The 20,342-nt window shown below is 39.5% G+C and overlaps 2 protein-coding genes across 8 annotated transcripts in view; one reads left to right on the top strand and one right to left on the bottom strand.

Moving 5' to 3' along the window:
- The window catches only part of RAD1 (RAD1 checkpoint DNA exonuclease), a 30,439-nt gene extending 14,906 nt beyond the window's left edge, over nt 1-15,533 (top strand). For 2 of the 6 annotated variants that reach the window (XM_009240620.4, XM_063723884.1), the window contains 6 exons: nt 104-370; nt 1,482-1,590; nt 3,256-3,514; nt 5,716-5,814; nt 6,124-6,178; nt 14,537-15,533. In XM_009240620.4, coding sequence (XP_009238895.2) covers nt 173-370; nt 1,482-1,590; nt 3,256-3,514; nt 5,716-5,814; nt 6,124-6,178; nt 14,537-14,728 — 912 coding nt within the window. In that variant the 5' untranslated portion in view covers nt 104-172 and the 3' untranslated portion in view covers nt 14,729-15,533. 6 annotated transcript variants of the gene reach the window in all.
- Nucleotides 14,877-20,342, bottom strand: part of TTC23L (tetratricopeptide repeat domain 23 like) — a 62,697-nt gene continuing 57,231 nt past the window's right edge. For both annotated transcript variants that reach the window (XR_008525208.2, XR_008525209.2), the window contains 2 exons: nt 18,166-18,271; nt 14,877-15,645 (listed from right to left, as the gene is read on the bottom strand). The gene's annotated coding sequence lies outside the window, so the exon portion shown is untranslated. The remainder of the gene's footprint in view (nt 15,646-18,165; nt 18,272-20,342) is intronic.

Here is a 20,342-nt window from a genome sequence, read left to right as displayed (position 1 = left end):
TCAGCCGAGTTCAGCCTCCCAGCGCCCTTCCACCTCTCACCGCAGGTGGAGCTCGCCGGACCTCGCCAGCACTGATGGGAATTTTATTGTCTAATCCCTTCAGGTGTTTGGCGATCCGCCGAGCAGTTCTTGGCCCCAGGAGCATCCCTCGGGGCCGAATGCGCAGTGGACGATGCCCCTTCTGACCCAACAGATCCAAGACGAGGATGATCAGTACAGCCTTGTGGCCAGCCTTGACAACGTTAGGAATCTCTCCACTATCTTGAAAGCTATTCATTTCCGAGAACATGCCACGTGTTTCGCAACTAAAAATGGTATCAAAGTAACAGTGGAAAATGCAAAGTGTGTGCAAGCAAATGCTTTTATTCAGGTATGGAAGTAGGCGCCTTTAAGCCTGTGCCATAGATATTCTAAATGCAATTTAATGAAATCGGAAGGTTTCAGTAGGCAAAATGAATAACTTAATAGTCATAATAACTTGTGAATAGTCATAATAAATAATAAATAAATAACTTAATAGTCTTAAGTTAGAGAACAAAACATTACTTGAATTTTTTTTCTTTCCCGGTAACAAATTCTTTTCCCATCTTGTTTTACGGAGATAATGGTTAGTAATGACTAAAGTTTATTAAACTAGACTATTGGGTAGGCTACAGTCTTCTTATTGTTTAACTTATTTAATCTTAACAATAGTCCTGTAAGGTAGGTTCTATTATTATTCCCGTTTTATGTATGTGGAAACGAGGCACAGTTTTAAGTGATTTGCCAACAGTCCCACAGCTGGTAAGTGGCTGAATTGGGATAAGAACCCTGAACATTTGTTCCCAGAATATATGCTCTTTTTACCACTGCAATATGCTATTACTAAAGAGTAGTTTTTTCCTTTACTGGTTGTAATAGAATTTTTGTTCTTCCAAAGTAATATTTGTGTGGTTCAGATAGGATTGCAAGTTCAACTAAGCGTTTTTTAACACGTAAGTGCACAGCATGACCTCAGGGATAGAGAGGTAAATAAGACATGGTTCTTGTCCTCATGCACGGGCATGGTATGGTGGCTCACACCTGTAATTTGCTCAGGAGACCGAGGCTGAAGCACGAAGATCGCTCGAGCTCAGGCATTAAAGACCAGCCTGGGTAATCATAGTGAGACCCCCGTATCAATAAAAAATCATAATAAAAGTTGAAACTAATATTGCTCATGCATTATCAAGTCATTCGTCTATTTTCCAAGTGACCTTAGCAGTAGTGATAGGCACAAAAACGAGACAAGGGAGAGTCACAGAGGGATAGTTTTAGATCCAGGAATGGAGATAAGGATGCTTCAAAGAATGTCTCTAAGATGTTTTGATTGCTAATCAGAAATTATTCTCATGGGATTAGCATAGTATTGTATTTTTTAAACATATAAAGTGAAATCTAGGACCTTGTATATTAGTTTTTATTCTTTTATGTAACAATTTTCATTTTTACTCTTTTCATAGGCTGGAATATTTCAGGAGTTTAAAGTTCAGGAAGAGTCTGTTACTTTTCGAATTAATTTAACTGTCCTTTTAGACTGTTTATCTATTTTTGGATCAAGTCCTATGCCAGGTAAACTGTTATCAGTATAAAGACATAAAAGTGTTATACATAGTGGTCAGAAAAATACAGGAAGTTATTTGGAACATAAACATTTGTTCAGAAAGCTAATGCCAATTCATTTTTCAGTGGCCACAGTCATGGGTTCTAACATTTCACAATGTTAATTGCAAATGTGTTTATAATTCTTTTCATATTTGTAGAAGTATTTCCATTCATCTTTTTTAATTTACAAGGCTTTGAGGGATTTTAAATTCGAACTGGCCAAAAGAATACTTTGGACGTGACTTAAATATCTTTAATATTGTGAAATGTTTTAATTGCTTTTTTTTCCTAACTTGTCCAGAATTACTCAGCTAGTTAGTGGCAGAGGAAAACAAAAGCCAGTTCTGACTCCTAGTTTACTGTGTTCAAAATTTGTTTCTTTTAAGCCATATTTTATAAGTTATGTCTGTTTTGCCAAATGATTTTGTGGTGTTTTTGAGACAGAGTTTCTCTCTTGTTGCCCAAGCTGCAGTACAATGGCACAGTCTCAGCTCACTGCAACCTCTGCCTCCCGGGTTCAAGCGATTCTCCTGCCTCAGCCTCCCGAGTAGCTGGGATTACAGGCACAGGCCACCACGCCCGGCTAATTTTTTGTATTTTTAGTAGAGACGGGGTTTTACCATGTTAGCCAGGCTGGTCTCAAACTCCTGACCTCAGGTGATCTGCCCGCCTCAGTTTCTCGAAGTTCTGGGATTACAGGCATGAGCTACCGCGCCCGGTTGCCAAATGATTTTCTTTAAAATATATATTTTTTTATTTGTTAAGGGAATTATTTTTAAGAATGGTAAAATTGAATTGCTGTGGGTATAAAACTATAAGGAATCCCCAGAAGAATGATTTTATTTCATAGGAAAGCAACCTGGAGATTAGCTAGGAAAAAATTCAATATAGTTCTCCAGAAAAATGTATTTTACTTTTCCACAGACAATTCCACTGTTATTAATTATACATTTTCTAATACAGTGTTCTCCAGCTGGTTTTTCACAAAAGCATCTGTCATGTTCCATTCCTCACTGTGGCTCTCAATCCAGTAAGGAGAAGGAGTTTGAATATCCTGTCATATTCCTCCTTCCCTCTAGTGGTTTGCAGAATTAAAATTTACACGACCATTAACAACCCTCTTTTTCTCTCAATTTGATTTTAAAATTCGAGGAAATATAAAGAATATCTCCCAGTTGGAAAAGCTGGAAGGATCCTTGTCATAGTGAGTACACTGACGTTACAGTACAGATGATAGCAATCCACTGTTACACACATTGAACCTTCAAGGAATAGCATACCCTGTTCTGCAGCAGTTTAGTTACTTGCTGTGTTGATCCATATAGATTCTGTATCCTGAAATTGTATGTATATAAAATCATCAAGCTATTTCTGAGGTGTGTATGACAACCTGAAAATGATTCCAAAGAATTATGTTACATTTGGTTCTGGTTCCCAATTTTCTTGTAGTTTTGGAATTGTCTACATACAACTGTCATCAGGGAAGATGTCATCCCTTTTTATGAGGAGATACATATATGCAAGAAATTGGGCGGAATAAATTATTCTTGAGAAATTTTATGTATCATTTCGAGGAGAAGCTGAACCCAGAGCTATAAAGCTAAGGCCAAGTATGACTTCTTTCCATTGCAGGGACTTTAACTGCACTTCGGATGTGTTACCAAGGTTATGGTTACCCTTTGATGCTGTTCCTGGAAGAAGGAGGAGTGGTGACAGTCTGCAAAATCAATACACAGGAACCTGAAGAGACCCTGGACTTTGATTTCTGCAGCACCAATGTTATTAATAAAATTATTCTGCAGTCAGAGGGGCTCCGTGAAGCATTTTCTGAATTGGATATGACGAGTGAAGTCCTACAAATTACCATGTCTCCTGACAAGCCTTATTTCAGGTACTTGAGAGCAGTGCAGTTATAGTTAATGTGGTCTGTACTCCATCTTCCCACTTAGACATTTGCTTAGGATGCAAAATTTTTATTATCCACATTTTTAGAGTTTTCACAACTTTAGACAGCTTGTACTGGTACCTCATAATTTTATGGATCAAGAAACTTAAGACCCAGGAATATTAACTCACTATTTCATATTTAGGTGGTGGTGGCATCTAGATGAGAAGCCCAGTCCTCTACTTTATAAACTGGTGGTGTTTTCATTGTACTACTGCCTACTGTCATAGATCAGGTTACATCATGAGGAAAATTGGGTTTAAGTGTTTGGAAAGGGTGTTTGTATTATGGTATCTTTTTCAAGTTAGTTCAGGATGCAGAAGAAGTTTTCTACACATGGCTCATTCATTCACTAAGTGTCTGTTGATCACCTACTGTGTGCTTATTCATCTTATTAAGCATTGTGGGAAGAACAGCTTAAAACCAAGGTGAAGCCAAGATAATGTGAAACAGCAAACCATTAAGTACCAAGATAGCACACACACATACCTGGGAAATGCTATATAAGGATTTAGGGAGGGTTGCTCAAGGCTGGCTTCCCAAGGGAGGGCAGTTTTCAGCAGGAGTACAATGTCAAAAAAGCTGTTCCTGATACTTTAACACAAGTCTGTTTTCAGGATTAGATTCAGTTTAGAGATTCTAGCAATTTAGAGGATCTAAATATTCTCTTTTTGAAATATTTCAGAATATTAAAGGCCCTAAATACATATGGAATAAAAGGAGTAAGGTATTCTTTTTGTAACTACTTTAGAAGAATTACAGGCCTGGCTGTAAAAGTGCAGTGGCAGACACCTGTAATCCCAGCACTTTGGGAGGCCGAAGTGGGCAGATCACTTGAGGTCAGGAGTTCAAGACCAGCCTGGCCAACGTGGTGAAACCCTGTCTCTACTAAAAATAGAAAAATTAGTTGGGCGTGGTAGCACGTGCCTATAATCCCAGCTACTTGGGAGGCTGACGTGGGAGAATCACTTGAACCCAGGAAACAGAGGTTGTGGTGAGCTGAGATTGCGCCAGTGCACTCCAGCCTGGGTGACAGAGTGAGACTCCGTCTCAGAAAAAAAAAGAAAAGAAAAAGAATCACAGGCCCTTCTCATGACTTTGGGGAATTAAAAATTTGGCTCAAGATCTGACAAAGTTAACCAAAATGGAAATTGGAAACCCTACTTTAGCAGTGGAGTGACGTAAAAAATTCAGGTACTTAAACAGTGTTTTAGAGGATCTCCTCAGTGATCTCTCTCAGCCTGGGTAACTGGATGGACCATGGTATCTTTCATCTCCAGGATGGGAAACAATTTGGTGGTAGGGAGGTAGGAGTTGAAATTTTTTCCTGGATATGTTAAATTTTAAGTACCTGTGACACTAGGGAGTAGCTGGATATATAGTTATGGTGCTCAGGAGATCCATTTAGACTGGAAATTTAGATTTGGGAACCATCATCATGGCTGGGTATGGATGAGACGGGTCAGAGAGAGAGATTATATTAGAAGAAAGAAAAGATGAACCCTGGGAAAACCACACCTGGAAGATGGGAGGCAGAAATGGAACTTAGGGAAAACCAACCTGGATCTTATCACCATGCTCATGTAATACTTAGCAACGTGCTAACCCTGCAGCAAATGTTCCGGGAGTTCTTGCAGATTAAATCAGCATATTAACACTTATAAAGTGTCTACAAATAACTTCTCGTATTACCAAGTGAGGAAAACCATGAAATAGCCTTAAGAGCAGTCTAAGATATAGAAAAGCTGTAATTCCTAGGTGTAGGATTGGGAACAGACCTAACGGTTGCAGTTGACTTAGATCAAGGTCTTCCATCAGTCCTCAATTCTCTCTCCTATTATATACTTTTGACTTAAGGATGAGGAAAAGTCATTTTCAGAGTAGGATTAGGGTAATGAAATTAAAGTGTTCCCTACCCTTTTCCTTTTACAATTGATTTTCTTCAAAGCCGTTGGTTAGTTGTCCTGAACTCCCTGAACTCTAGTGGGAGCTTTATTATGGTACTTGTTATCGTGTGTTGTAAGCATTTGTGTACATGTCTGTTTCACCCACTAGTATGAATTTCTTAAGGAAGTGTTTTCTTTATTTGGATCCTAATGTGGTTTATTTTTGGACGAATGAATAAATGAGGTAATCATTTTCTATAGGTTATCTACTTTTGGAAATGCCGGAAGTTCCCACCTTGACTATCCCAAAGATTCTGATTTGATGGAAGCATTTCATTGTAATCAGACCCAAGTCAACAGGTCAGTTCTTAATATAGAGGTTGTCATTGGTGATAAAGAGGAGGTTAAATGCCAGATATCTGTTAAATAAAAACACTTTCAATCTGTTAATTAAAATGCACAGCATTTTATAAAAATGAATAGTAGAGTGCTGGACTTACTAGGGGATGTAGGGTTCTAACAGTGGATGAATTTTAAAACAGAAAATATTAGCAAATTGGATAAGTACTTGATTTTATTCTTAGATTTGCTACTTTTTGTCCTTTACTTGGGAGTTCTGAGCAGTGTTCACTGTGTTGATATAACAGCGTTTTATATTTTCTTTTACAGATACAAGATTTCCTTACTGAAACCCTCTACAAAGGCATTAGTCCTATCTTGTAAGGTATCTATTCGGACAGATAACAGAGGCTTCCTTTCATTACAGTATATGATTAGAAATGAAGATGGACAAATATGTTTTGTGGAATATTACTGCTGCCCTGATGAAGAAGTTCCTGAATCTGAGTCTTGAGTATGACAATTCACTGATATTTATGTGTACATTTATGATAGATGAAGTTCTTGCTCTGAGTACAGTACTGTTTGTAATTTCATATTGGATTTTCTATAGAGAAGCACAATGGGGAAGATAGGAGCAAGGTCGTGTACCCTAATAGTTACTATGTTTTGTAAATACATTTTGTAGAGGGCATGTAAATAAATGTTTTCCTGTAGTCATAGATTATTCAGGACTGTCCTTTAGTTCTGTCTTTTGAACTCATGGGAGTAATTGTGAGTCAACGTAACATTTCAAGAGTCTAAAGGCGGCTGGGCGTGGTGGCTTAAGCCTTTAATCCCAGCACTTTGGGAGGCCGAGGTGGGCGGATCATCTGAGGTCAGGAGTTCGAGACCAGCCTGACCAACATGGAGAAACCCCATCTCTACTAAAAATACAAAAAATTAGCCGGACATGGTGGCACATGCCTGTAATCCCAGCTACTTGGGAGGCTGAGGCAGGAGAATTGCTTGAACTTGGGAGGCAGAGGTTGTGGTAAGCTGAGAGGATGCCATTGCACTCCAGCCTGGGCAGCAAGAGCAAAACTCTGCCTCAAAAAAAAAAAGAGTCTAAAGGCTTAAAGTTTGATGCAGCTACCTGAAATATTCTTTTATTTATTTACTATTAGAAAAAGCAAAGGCATATGGGCATTGCTTATTAGTTTGAATTCTAGAGACTAGATCTTAAAGTAGTGGTTCTCAAAGTGTTGTGCCGGCAGCAACATCAGAATGGCCTGCAAACTTGTAGCAAACTCTGGGGAGGAGGCCAGCATTCCGTATTTTAACAAGCTTCCCTCAGGAGATTCTGATGCCTGCTAAATTTTGGGAACCACTGTTTTAAAGGAAACTTTTTTTTTCTTTAATAGCATTTAATTGTATTGAGATGATTGGTTTTACATGTGATTTCCTTGCAAATGTTCTCAAGTTGAGGCATCACCAAACAAGTCTGAACAATTCTTTATGTGATTTATTTTTAAAGTAGACCTTTTGAAGAGATCTATGAATGGGATATAAAGCCATTTTCAGTGTTACAGGTTTTCTTCTTGTTCTCAAAACTGTTCACTGTAGTAAGTAACTGCAATCAGTACTTATTACTTTCCATTTGCTTATGAGTTTCTTGACAAATCAAGGTGTAGAAAACCAGTTATTAAGTGATTTTGTACTTTCCTAGTAGTTGTCACTAAAATAATTTTTGTGGCATATAAATATATTTAATAAAATACAATACTAAAATTATCTGACTTACTGTCTAGTAGAAAAAATTACATGAGTAAAGTGAAGCTTCTGTCTTTGTTACCGTACCAGGTGACAACAGCTCAGTGTCCCTCCATGGACAGTCACTATTGGCCTTTTGAGTGAGACGGTTCTTTAGGATAAAAAACTGTCATCCCATTGCAGGATTCATTTAGCCTTTCTCGCCCTTACCCACTGATGCTAGTCATTGTGACCACCACCTCCCCCAAATAAAAGTATGCCAAACTATTCATTGTTGAGAACCATTCAATTGTATTCACCAAAATTGGAGGATATATTGGAATGCCCTACCTTAATATAGGTCACATAGAGTTAGAGAAAATTGGTTTGGAGAGTATTACAGCAAAGTGTGCTACAAGGAGGCTACTCCAGCACAATGGCAGGCACTGCTTCCCAGGCATATGGACAATTCTGGGAGGTGACCAGGGTCAGTACCTGATAACTAGTAGTGTCTCAATCTCAGCATGCTTAGTGACTACAAAAGAAGTTGGAATTTTCTGAAGTGTATGTATTCAAGAAGGAAACAAATGAATTTACTAAATGTTGTCAGAATATTTTTTGTTTAGATAAACACCAAGAACAGAACAAACCTAGAAGATACTTAGGAAAATATCTAATCAGTCAACATTCTAAGGACTGTTAAAAGTGAAATAGGATAGTTATTTTTTGTCTTTTGTTACTAGTGTGAACAAAGAACAGTGCCTAATATATAATGGGCATTTAGTAACTTTGTTAGATGAAAGACTCTCCAATTTCAGATTTTCTTTTAGCATCTTATTAGTCACTACTTAATTCTGATGATTTAGCTCTAAATTTGTTTTGATCTAAGGTTTTTTATTTTTATTTTTGGAGACAAGATCTTGCTCTGTTGCCCAGGCTGGAGTACAGTTGTAGAATCAGTTCACTGCAGCCTCAATCTCCTAGGCTCAAGCAATCATCCCATCTCAGCTTCCCAAATAGCTAGGACTACAGGTGCATGCCTCCATGCCCTGCTAATTTTTGTATTTTTTGTAGAGATGGGGTTTTACTATGTTGCCTAGGCTAGTCTTGAACTCCTGAGCTCAAGCAATCCATCCGCCTCGGCCTCCCAAACGGCTGAGATTACAGGCGTGAGCTACCACGCCTGGCCTAATGTATCTGTTAAAAGTTGAATCTAAAAAGAATTTAAAACAAATATAAATCAGCTCAGTAAGGATGGATATTTTTGCACATTTAAAACTATTATTTTAGGCCGGGATGGTGGCTCACACCTGTAATCCCAGCACTTTGGGAAGCTGAGGCGGGTGGATCATCTGAGGTCAGGAGTTCGAGATCAGCCTGGCCAACATGGTGAAACCCCCACCTCTACTAAAAATACAAAAACTAGTTGGGTGTGGTGGTGGGTGTCTGTAATCCCAGCTACTTGAGAGGCTGAGGCAAGAGAATCACTTGAACCCAGGAGGCGGGGGTTGCAGTGAGCCAAGATTGTGCCATTGCACTCCAGCCTGGGTGACAGAGCAAGACTCCGTCTCAAAAACAATAAAAAATTAAAATAAAATAAAAATTATTGTTTTAGCTGCATGTCTTCAGCTGTTTAGAATTCAGAGACTAATGAATTGTTTCTAAGTCACCCTAACATCAAGGTACTTATTTTATAAAGAATTTCCTCCTTGTGTGTGTTCTATTTGACCCACAAATTTTTACTTTAAGTTTAACTTTATTTCCTATGGAAAATCACTAGGGGGAGTGCTCCCTCAGGCAGAGCAGGCGACACTTTGGTGCCACTACAAATTGATATGTAGTATATAGAAGAATACAGTCTTTTTGAAATTTATCTCTCTAGTAAAATGGTGCTTACTGTGAATGGATAATCTTTTCATTTTTCATTTGTTGATTTCCCATTCGATGATGTAGTGCTTCCACCTAGAATTGATGAAATGCTTCAAAATAATAAAAGTATTTGTTAAATTCCACTTTTCTAATAAAAATAAGGCATGTAACACAGTCATTTTAACAGGAAGCCACAGGGTTTCTGTGGTGTTATCAAAGTCCTAGTAAAAATTAGTTAAAATTGCTAAAAGGGCAGAATGTGGCACTCTCAACAGTTTGGGGTAGGGAATCATTCAGAACATAGAGACTTCCTTCTTTCCTTCCCTGTCTTCACACTGCTTGTCCCTTATCCCCACCTGAAATAAAATGTATTGGGTCCTGAGAATTTGGAGTGTGTAGTATTCTTTCTTTTCCCAATTATGTTTGTAATTTGCTTTCATTCTCTTTGGAATAGTCAGTGCTGCTTTTATATTAGTATCAGGTTACAAGCACCCCAGGAGGAGTCATTAGCTCTAACAGAATTTCCCTCTCAGGAGTGGACAGCTAGTGTTCTAATCAGAAAGACCAAAAGCAGCGGTTTCAAGTACTTTTTGTATCTGTATCTCAGTCACGTCCAGAGGTTTTGATAATCAGCAGAGTAAATGTGTGAAGTATATTTTTGAAATTCATAGCTTGTTGATCATTATAATAGATACTAGTAGTGGCTCTCACTGGCAAAACTAGAGGTATTCAGGATATGTGAACTTACTAAATTATTTCAGAGTAATTCCTCATACTTAAGTGAAAAGGAGCTAACAATCTAGTAAACCCTGTGGCCTGTACCCTTAGGCATGGTGCCTGACACTTGATCCCAAAATGGTCTTGCTTCCTGCCATTTTGTCCAAGGATTTCTGGTTGCCATGGCTGACTAGGTTAGGACAGTACTATTTCTGGAATATTGTCAAGCCTGCCTTAAGTGGACCTTTAATGCAGTGGTGGGTGAACTTACAAATCAGCAGGTAGTACGTCATTGAACATACAGAACAGGTTACATAAACTTTTTTTTTTTTTTTTTTGAGATGGAGTCCCACTCTGTTGCCAGGCTGGAGTGCAGTGGTGCGATCTCAGTTCACTGCAACCTCCACCTCCCAGGTTCAAGCGATTCTCCTGCCTCAGCCTCCCGAATAGTTGGGACTACAGGCGTGCGCCACCACATCAAGCTAATTTTTGTATTTTTAGTAGAGACGGGGTTTCACCATGTTGGCCAGGGTGGTCTCGATCTTTTGACCTTGTGATCCTCCCGCCTCAGCCTCCCAAAGTGCCGGGAGTTTACATGCCCAGCCGTTTACATAAACTTTTTTGTTTGCAGTAAAAAATGTTTATTGAGCTAGGCATGGTGGCTCTCACTTGTAGTCCCAGCACTTTGGGAGGCTGAGGCAGGAGGACCATTTTAACCCAGGAGTTTTGAGACTAGTCTGGCCAACATAGCAAGACCTCATCTCTAAAGAAAAATTTTTTTTTAATTAGCCAGGTGTGCAGTATGCATGTAGTCCCAGCTACTCCAGAGGCTAAGGCAGGAGGATTGCTTGAGCCCAGGAGTTCAAGGCTGCAGTGAGCTATGATCATGCCACTGCACTGCAGCCTGGCCGGAGAGTGGGACCCTGTCTCAACAAAAAATAAAATAAAAATAAAAATATTTATTGAAATCTGTACGTGAGACAGCTTGATCTGGGCTTGAATTATTTTTTTTTTCTAACTTGGTACAGAGATTGTTGGAAAATAGCTAATCCTCATCCACCTCAAAAATGTCAGTGCTTGTTAGCTAATTCAGAAGAATTGTAAGAGCTCTGTATGTTAGCTCAGATCTATTAGAAATGTCAGGTGTTTGATTGGATTGGGTTATCTAGATTGGTTGAATTTAGAAAGTAGCTTCTGTGGTTTTGCAGTGAGACTGCAACTTTATATTTCTAATGTGGCTTGTTAAGACTTTGGGATTTCACTAAAACAGTAAGATTTTAAAACTTTTGGGCAGAGCACAGAGGATTTTTAGGGCAGTGAAACTAATATGTATGATACTATAATCGTGGATACATGTCATTATAATTTTTCCAAACCCACAGAATGTATATCACCAAGAGTGAACCCTCATGTAAACTATGGATTTGGGTAATAATGGTGTGTCAGTTTGGGTTCATCAGTTGTCACAAATGTACCGCTCTGGTGGGAGATGTTGATAAGCGAGAAGCTAGGCATGTGTGGCGGTAGGGGGTAAATGGGAAATCTCTGTAGCTTTCCCTTAATTTTTTTTATGAACCTAAAACTGCTCTAAAAATGCCTTTGGGAAAAACTTTGGGGACCAACATAGGTGCCAACTTATTTTACTGGGTATAAGGATGTTAAAATTATACGATTCAGTATCACCACCATTTTATAAAACATTTTAACATCAAAACCTCAGACAATAGCAACCTTACACTGACAATAAAGAAAAACTTTAAACATTGAAAACAAATTTCAAATGCAGGAACAGGTACACCATAAAATTTTATTTCACAGTGTTATGCTGTTTATTGATATAGGTTTGTCAGTTTGGAGATCATAGGATTGCAAAATAGTAACATTTTATAAATTTTGGTGCCACCCAAAATGGAGTCTAAATGGCCATTTCTTTCTGATATATTTTTTTTAATGTCAGTCATTGTTGTTGAAAAGCCATTTTCAACTACGTATGTGAAAATGGAAGCAACTCTTCTGAAGCTACTGTAATCAATTCAGAATATTCTGGGGGAAGAACAGCAGCCCCGTCTCCAGACAGGGCTAAAATGAACAATGATAGGCCAAGTGACCAGTTAATAAGCACCACAGAGAAGGGCAATGGAATATACAGCTGCTTTCAGCCACGGCTGCAATGTGGGACCTTGATCCTGAGTGCCAACCCTAAAGCATCCTGGGAGTTAGTCGGCAACTGCCAGGAGAAGGCCTACCAGTCAGTGGACAAGGCTTTGGCTTAGTTGGTATATGTGTGCTTCTGCCACAGCAGAACACAACTCACTATACCTTGCCCTGGTTGATTCTTAGATTTTACAGGCTGAACAAATGACTGAAATAATTTCCTGAATGAAGAACCAAAATGTGGTTCTGTAAGCACTGAGTGTATTGATATAGATGTTGATAGTGATACATTTGGATCCCCAAAGACACAGGGTCTTTGAGCTATATTATTATTAATTTATTTTTTAGACGGAGTTTTGCTCTTGTCACCCAGTCTGTACTGCAATGGCACAATCTTGGCTCACTGCAACCTCCACCTCCCAGTTTCAAGTGATTCTCCTGCCTCAGCCTCCCAAGCAGCTGGGATTACAGGCACCCACCACCACGCCCAGCTAATTTTTGTATTTTTAGTAGAGAGCCGTGTTGGCCAGGCTGGTCTTGGAACTCGTGACCTCAGGTGATCCACCTGCCTCAGCCTCCCAAAGTGCTGGAATTACAGGCTTAAGCCACCGCGCCCAGCCATTTGAGCTGTATTAAATCAAGTTAGACAACTGGGAAAAGATGAAGAGGGAAAAATTAAAGTTATTTATAGTGCAAACCCAAATGAGATTTCTCTGTCCCTAAATTCACAAGAAAGTAAGGAATATTATTCAAGATTGCAAATTCTTTCGCTAGATATACACTTGTTCAGAGTCTAAGGACTTTCTTCATAAACAATCTCAGTGAGTATTCTTTTCCTAAAACAAGCCTTTTTAATCCAGTTTGGTGGAGGCAGCAGGGTGGGATGGAAAGAGTAATCATCTGCGATCCAGGAAGTCTGCTTTATAATTACCAAGCTGACCTTGAACAAATCACTCTCTTGTCCCTAGTTTCTTTTGTTGTTGTTGTTTTTTTTTTGAGATGGAGTTTCGCTCTTGTTGCCCAAGCTGGAGTGCAATTGCGTGATCTCGGCTCACCACAACCTCCTCCTCCCAGATTCAAGCAATTCTCCTGCCCCAGCCTCCCAAGTAGCTGAGATTACAGGCATGCGCCACCACACCCAGCTAATTCTGTATTTTTAGTAGAGACAGGGTTTCTCCATGTTGGTCAGGCTGGTCTCGAACTCCTGACCTCAGATGATCCGCCCACCTCGGCCTCCCAAAGTGCTGGGATTACAGGCTTGAACCACCATGCCCGGCCGTCCCCAGTTTCTTTATAAAATAAAAAGGCCCTTTCTGACTTTTGACATGTTATGATGAGTTCAGTAAATCAGATCAGGGTAAGTGTTTCAGAAGGTTCAAACTATTCCTCCCAAGGCAGTTTTGGTGACCTCAAACAGGCTATGACTAAAAACACTTCCAAATACAGTTGACCCTTGAACAACATGGGTTTGAACTGTGTAAATCCACTTATACACAGATATTTTTCAATAAATACATTGGAAGTTTTTTTTTTTTTGGAGTTTTTTGACAATTTGAAAAAACAACTGCGTTGCCTAGAAATATTTTTAAACATTTTAAAAGGTATGTCATGAATGCATAAAATATATGTATATAACTAGTCTATTTTATCATTTGCTACTACAAAATATGCACAAATCTATTATAAAAAGCTAAATTTTCTCAAAATTTACACACATATACAGTACATGGTGCCATTCACAGTCCAGAGAAATGTAAACAAACGTAAAGATGCAAGGTTAAATCATAGCCACATAAAACCAACTGGAGTACATACTGTACTGCAATCATTTTGTAGCTGCCTCCTACTGCTGTGGCAGTGCGCTCAGGTGTTGTGAATATCCACTCAAAACGCTGTGTGATGCTAATCATCTCTGCATGAGCAGTTCGACTCTCCAGTAAATTTCATGTGGCAGAAAAAAGTACTCTCGAGATCCTTAAGTATTTTTCATCATGTTTAGTGCACCATCAACCTCAAATAATACCATGGGACCCATACGAAGTGCCACTAGTGATGCTGGAAGTGTTCCCAAGAAGTAGAAGTCATGACATTACAAGAAAAAGCTGAATTGCTTGATATGTATCAAAGATTGAGGTCTGTGGCTATGGATGCCCTTCATTTCAGTCCCAGGATTCTTTTTGTAAACAGACAATGTAAACTTATGGAATCAATAAATACAGTATAGTAATGTAAATGTATTTCCTTATTTTCTTTCTTTTTTTTTTTTGAACAGGGTCTCACTTTCTCATCCAGGCTGGAGTGCAGTGGCACAATCTCGGCTCACTGCAGCCTCGACTTCCTGGGCTCAAGCAATCTGCCTTCCTCTGCCTCCCAGAGTGCTAGGATTACAAGCAATGAGCCACCACACTTGGCCCCTTATCATTTTCTTAATAACCTTTGCCTTTCTCTAGTTTACTTATTGTAAGAATATATTATATAATATACATATAACATACAAAATATGTGTTAATCAACTGTTTATCTTATCAGTAAGGCTCCCAGTTAACAGTAGGCTATTAGCAGTTAAGTTTTGGGGGAATCCAGAATTATACAAAGATTTTTGACTGCACAAGGCATTGGCAGCCCTAGCCCCTTCATTGTTCGGTGGTCAACTGTAGTATATGAAAGTGTTCACCAATAAACTCCTTAGGTATCGCAGAATTTTTAAAAAAATCAGAACTGAAAGGAATAGAGTTAGAAAAAGGGAAATGGAAGGTAATGGAGTCCCAGTGACACAAAAAACTGTAACTTAAAGCAGGTGTCTAAAAGATTTCTTTCCCCCAAGTCATAGCTCAGGATCCTACTTGGGTTTTTTTGTTTGCTTTTGTTTTTTTTTTTGAGACGGAGTCTCTCTCTGTTGCCAGGCTGGAGTGCAGTGGCATGATCCCAGTTCACTGCAACCTCCGACTCCCCGGTTCAAGTGATTCTCCTGCCTCAGCCTCCCGAGTAGCTAGGTTTACAGGCATGTGCCACCACGCCCAGCTAATTTTTTTTGTATTTTTAGTAGAGATGGGGTTTCACCATGTTGACCAGCATGGTCTCGATCTCCTGACCTCATGATTCGCCTGGCCTCGGCCTCCCAAAGTGCTGGGATTATAGGCGTGAGCCACCGCGCACGGCCAGGATCCTAGTTTCTGATGGCTCTTGGGTATTTCATCTGGAATGCTGCTGCTAAGTGGACCTTTTTTTCCCAGAGTCCTTAATAAAAAACCATTCTGTTTTAGATCTGCCACTGCTATCAGTGTTGAGAAACATTTTGTGGTCGAGAATTTTTATCATCAACAAGGTTGTCTTTATTGTTGGCTATCCTGTATAGAGGTTTTCAATTTGATAACAGAAGACCTAGAGGAAAGGAGAAAACCATTTGAGCATTTTTCTTGGTTCTTGCCTTCTCTTCCTCCATAACTGGCCCTGCCTTCCCCAGCAGCAGATCTCATTGCCTTACCTGAGCCAAAGGCTGAACTTAGCCTGAGGCAACTACGTCACCATAATTCCACCACATGACTATACTCTCAAAATGCCTGTTCTAATAGGCCTCTAAAATCTGGCTAGAGTCTCGGGTTTTCTTCCTAAAGAGCAGGGAGCTCTTCCCTTGATTCAGATGGCAAACCAAGGATATTTGAGCTACCTGGATTGTTTAAATCCCAGGTGGAAAACTTATCTAATTTAGGGCCTTTTATGTAGTTCATGATTTTCAAGTGGTTTCTTCTCACGAGCTCGGAGACTTACAGCCCGAGGCCCTGTGAAAGATCTCTCTTGCTTGTTTCTAGATGTTGAGATGTCTGTCCTCTGATTTCCCATTACTGAAGGAGCTGAGCAGGAATTTGATGTATTATGATCCAAAAGACTGCTCCAGAAACACAGTTACTATTAAGCGTTCTTTAGTCACCTCCTATTTCTACCTCAAGCCTGAAAAAAGTGTGGTTTTCATAGCCCTTTTTTTTACCTGAAAATATTTGTTCTGTAGAATATGAGATACAAAATTTTATGAACTTGGGGTTTTTATGCAAGTTGCACTAAAGATAGGCTCATTCTCTATTACTGGACTGTATAAAATATAGAAAGCTATCTGGCACTTTAACTTCCTTTGCAATAAACCAGGAGATAATGAGATTCCAAATTAGCTGAAGAAATAGGCACAGATTAAGTCAGTTGCCCAGGGGTCTCATAAATTCAGAGGTGGGCAAGGAACTGTAAGAGGGCTGCATCTCTGCTAGGGATAGTAAGTGGGAATCAGCCTCGGGCCTACTTCTCTCACACCACAAGGTGGCAGGATTCCCCTTGCCTGAAACCTGAAAGGACAACTGATTTCCATAGTGTATATATAAAGATAATATATCTTTGAGTTTAGGTGCTTGTGTCAGACTGCTTGTCTATGATACTAACAGTGTTTCCAGAACCTTATAAGTCTATATCTTTTTCGAGATGTTAACCAGCAAAATATTTTCCACATCAGCTTGGTAGTAGCTTTTCAAAATATTCAGCCCCTGTCTCCGTTTGCTTCGTGCAACAATGGTGCCAGTAGAAGGTAATAAAGTCAAAGACCAGCTTTCAGTAAAAATAAAAATAGCTGTTACTTAGTACATGATTACTATGGGTCCAGGCACTCTGCTAAGCACTTTACATATAATGCATCATCTCATTTATTCTCACAGCAACACTGAGATAGGTACTATACTTCATCCCCATTTTATAGATGAAGAAACCAGGATTGCCCATAGCTAGAAAGTGGTAGTTCTGGGGTTTGAACTCAGGCTTGCCTGTCTCCAGAACTACAGCTCTTAACTATCACGAATCAAAAAGATTAATTCATAGGGATGCACTGAAGTCATATTTCTATGATCAGATTAAATAGTTGATGAGATAATCATAGTTCATAAAGACTTTATGTCCTAAAGTAGGGCCAAAATTCTTTACCAACCTGCAAAAGTATTCATGTATACCCTCAGGGCAAGCATACACTACACCCTTTGCTTTCAACAAAACCAAACCTTAGTTTCTCTACTTTGATTCTAAAAACAGGGCAAGGTTTTATTTGCCAAAATTTAAATCACTGATCATTTCAAAAAGACTTTAGGTATGTAAAATACAATGTTTTCTAAAAAACTGATTTGCAGCCAGGTATGGTGTGTTCATGCCTGTAATCCCAGCACTTTGAGAGGCTGAGGCAGGAGGATCGCTTGAGCCTAGGAGTTGGAGGCCAGCCTGGGCAACATAGTGAGACCTCGTCTCTACAAATTTAAAATATAAAAATTAAAATTTTAAAAACCTGATTTGTTCCCAACATGCCAATAGGGAAGGTTTTGTGTATATATGTATTTTTTTTTATTTTTAATTTTTTTTTATTTTTCCTTAGTAGACAGAGTCTTGCTCTGTCGCCCAGGCTGGAGTGCAACAGCACAATCTCAGCTCACTGCAACCTCTGCCTCCCAGGTTCAAGCGGTTCTCCTGCCTCAGCCTCCCGAGTAGCTGGGACTACAGGCGCATGCTACCACACCCGGCTAATTTTTTGTATTTTAGTAGAGACTGGGTTTCAGTGTTTCCCAGGCTGGTCTCGAACTCCTGAGCTCAGACAATCCACCTGCCTCAGCCTCTGAAAGTGCTAGGATTACAGGCATGAGCTACAGCACCCAGCCGAAGGTTTTGTATATTAAAAGTCCTGAGAAGCCCTTCAGGAAAGTAACCTGTGTCACTTTGTTTAAACCTGGTTTGTTTGGTTTTTTTTCCTTAAATGATTTTTGTCTTTCTGCTACAGAGCCTTTCTTCCTCCCTCAGAGAACTGATGCACATCCCTTGGAATCAGCATTTCTTGCAGCCCCCTTCAGGACATGCTGCCCTGTACAACAGCTGTAAAGTACTTACCATTCCTCCATACACTGCCCTCTGTCATGCTTCTGTGCCTTTATATGTAGAGCTCCTTCTTCCAGGAATGGCTTCTCTTCTCCATCTGGATGAACTGCTACTTGTCCTTTAAGAAATGGCTCAAATGTCACCCTCTCTATGAAGTCTTTTCCAATTCTCATAGATTGTCTCTCCTTTCATTGCACTGAGAATGCTATTCCAGAACTTAAACTTCATGTTCTTATTATTTCTTCATGTTTTCTCTTACACTAGAATGTTGTCCCCTTAAGATTAATGACCATGTTTTATTTATCTTTATTACCACCTGCAGCTTTAACTGCACCTGGCACTTAGTAGCTGCTCAACAAATGTTTGTTAAAGGAATGAATGAAGATGAAGAAACTGAGACTCAATGTTTAAGTGACTTTAGGTCTCATGGTTTTTGCGATTCACACACAAGGTGCCTTGACTCAGAGTACAGTGCTCTTTTCTCTATACCTGAACAGCAAGTATGTGGTAGGAGTCCAGCTATTCCCCAACCCATACCCCAAGGCAGACAACACTAATAAATCAAGCTCCACCAAATCCAGTCTTTTGCTCTGGAACCTCAAGCTCTGCCTGCCCTATTCCATGCTATCCCCTCCTATCAGACCATTTCTGTGGGCGTGGCAGAGTAGCTGCAGATTGCAGAGCTCCCCACTGCTCTGCTAAAGATAAGGTACACTGAGCTGGCTCACTGTGGCTTAGCAGCCCTTGTTCCCCATAAAAGAGACCCTCAAGCAGGGAACTAAAGGCTTCTGAGTTTTCACTTCTCTACCTGCCCCAATGCCTCCAGCTAGTCCTAGAATCCTGATTTGGAAAAGCTGCTGCCCCTTGTTTGGCTACCTGGCTCTGATGGAGCAGATTGTGCTCCTTACTCACTCATACCAAGGTTTGGCCAGATGTTTTCTCCTTAATTTTGTAGGTGGAGTGTTGGAATGTTTACTAATAAATAATAGGAAAAGAAGATGAATGCAGCAGCCTGGAAACAACCCAGCTTATGGAACATACATTTCATCACTAAGGTCTTGCCCAAGACTGGTTTGGCTGATACAAAATGTACTGAAGCATATCACGTCTTTTCTTTTTCCTTGTTCCCTTCTCTCTGGAAATAATCACCTCCCAAATCCCCATTTCCACCCTACTTTCTTTCTCCAGCCCCTCAGCCCAGAAGAGGCTGTTCCATTTTGTTCACATGACCAAGAGGACTGTATGTCACTAATAGTTTAATAGGCATTGAGGCACCTTCCTTACTCCCCTCTTATGAGGAGAAAAGGATGGTTCTCCCTGCTCCTTCTGTTGGTTTCTACAGCTTTATACCCATCAAAAGGTATATCAAAATAACTTCTCGGTATGCAGCTGTTCCAGAGACATCTAACAGAGAGAAAGATAAAGTTGATAACTTCATGCTTTCATACATCCAGTAAGTTTGATGACTAGGTAGAGTTGTTAAAATGGCTAATATTTATTGAGCACTTACTGTATACCAGATACTGTGCTAAGTGCTTTATGTGAATAATCTCATTTACTCTTCATTATGTTTCTACATTATAGATACTATTCTAATCCTCATTAGAGAAAAGTGAGGCTTAAGATAACTTGCCTAATGGCACATAGAAAGTGGTAGAGCCTGGATTCAAACACAGATATGTCTAACTTTAAATGTAGTCTATGACCTTAACTACTACATTCTTCTAACAATCAGAACTGTCCAGTAATGGAAGGAAGGGGCCATTTTGAGAGATAATGAGTAAATTCCTGATTATGGGAGGTATTTAATCAGGTACTGGACAAACAGTAATCTCAAAAGTCTTCTCTACAAATACAGCTCATGCTAATATCAGTGATGTCAGTGATTATTTTCTGTTTGCCAATATAATGGCTTCTGATTAGTCATCCTTCCCTTTCCATCTGCAATCATCATCATCATCATCAACACTCTCATCATCTCTAATTAGCACATACTATGTGCCAGGCACCTTTCTTTGCAGTTTTACTTACATTAACTTATTTATTCATAACAACCCTATGAAGTAGATATTATATTATTATCATTCCCATTTTATGGATGAGGAAACTGAGAAGTAAAGCGATTTGTCCAAGATCTCACAGCTAAAGACAGAGCTGGGATTATAACCCAGGCCATCTGGCACTAGTCC

This window comes from Pongo abelii, chromosome 4, assembly GCF_028885655.2.
Source record: "Pongo abelii isolate AG06213 chromosome 4, NHGRI_mPonAbe1-v2.0_pri, whole genome shotgun sequence".
In the NCBI taxonomy this organism is placed as follows: domain Eukaryota; kingdom Metazoa; phylum Chordata; class Mammalia; order Primates; family Hominidae; genus Pongo; species Pongo abelii.
Note: the sequence above shows the minus strand (reverse complement) of the source record. Positions and strands in the feature narration are given on the sequence as shown.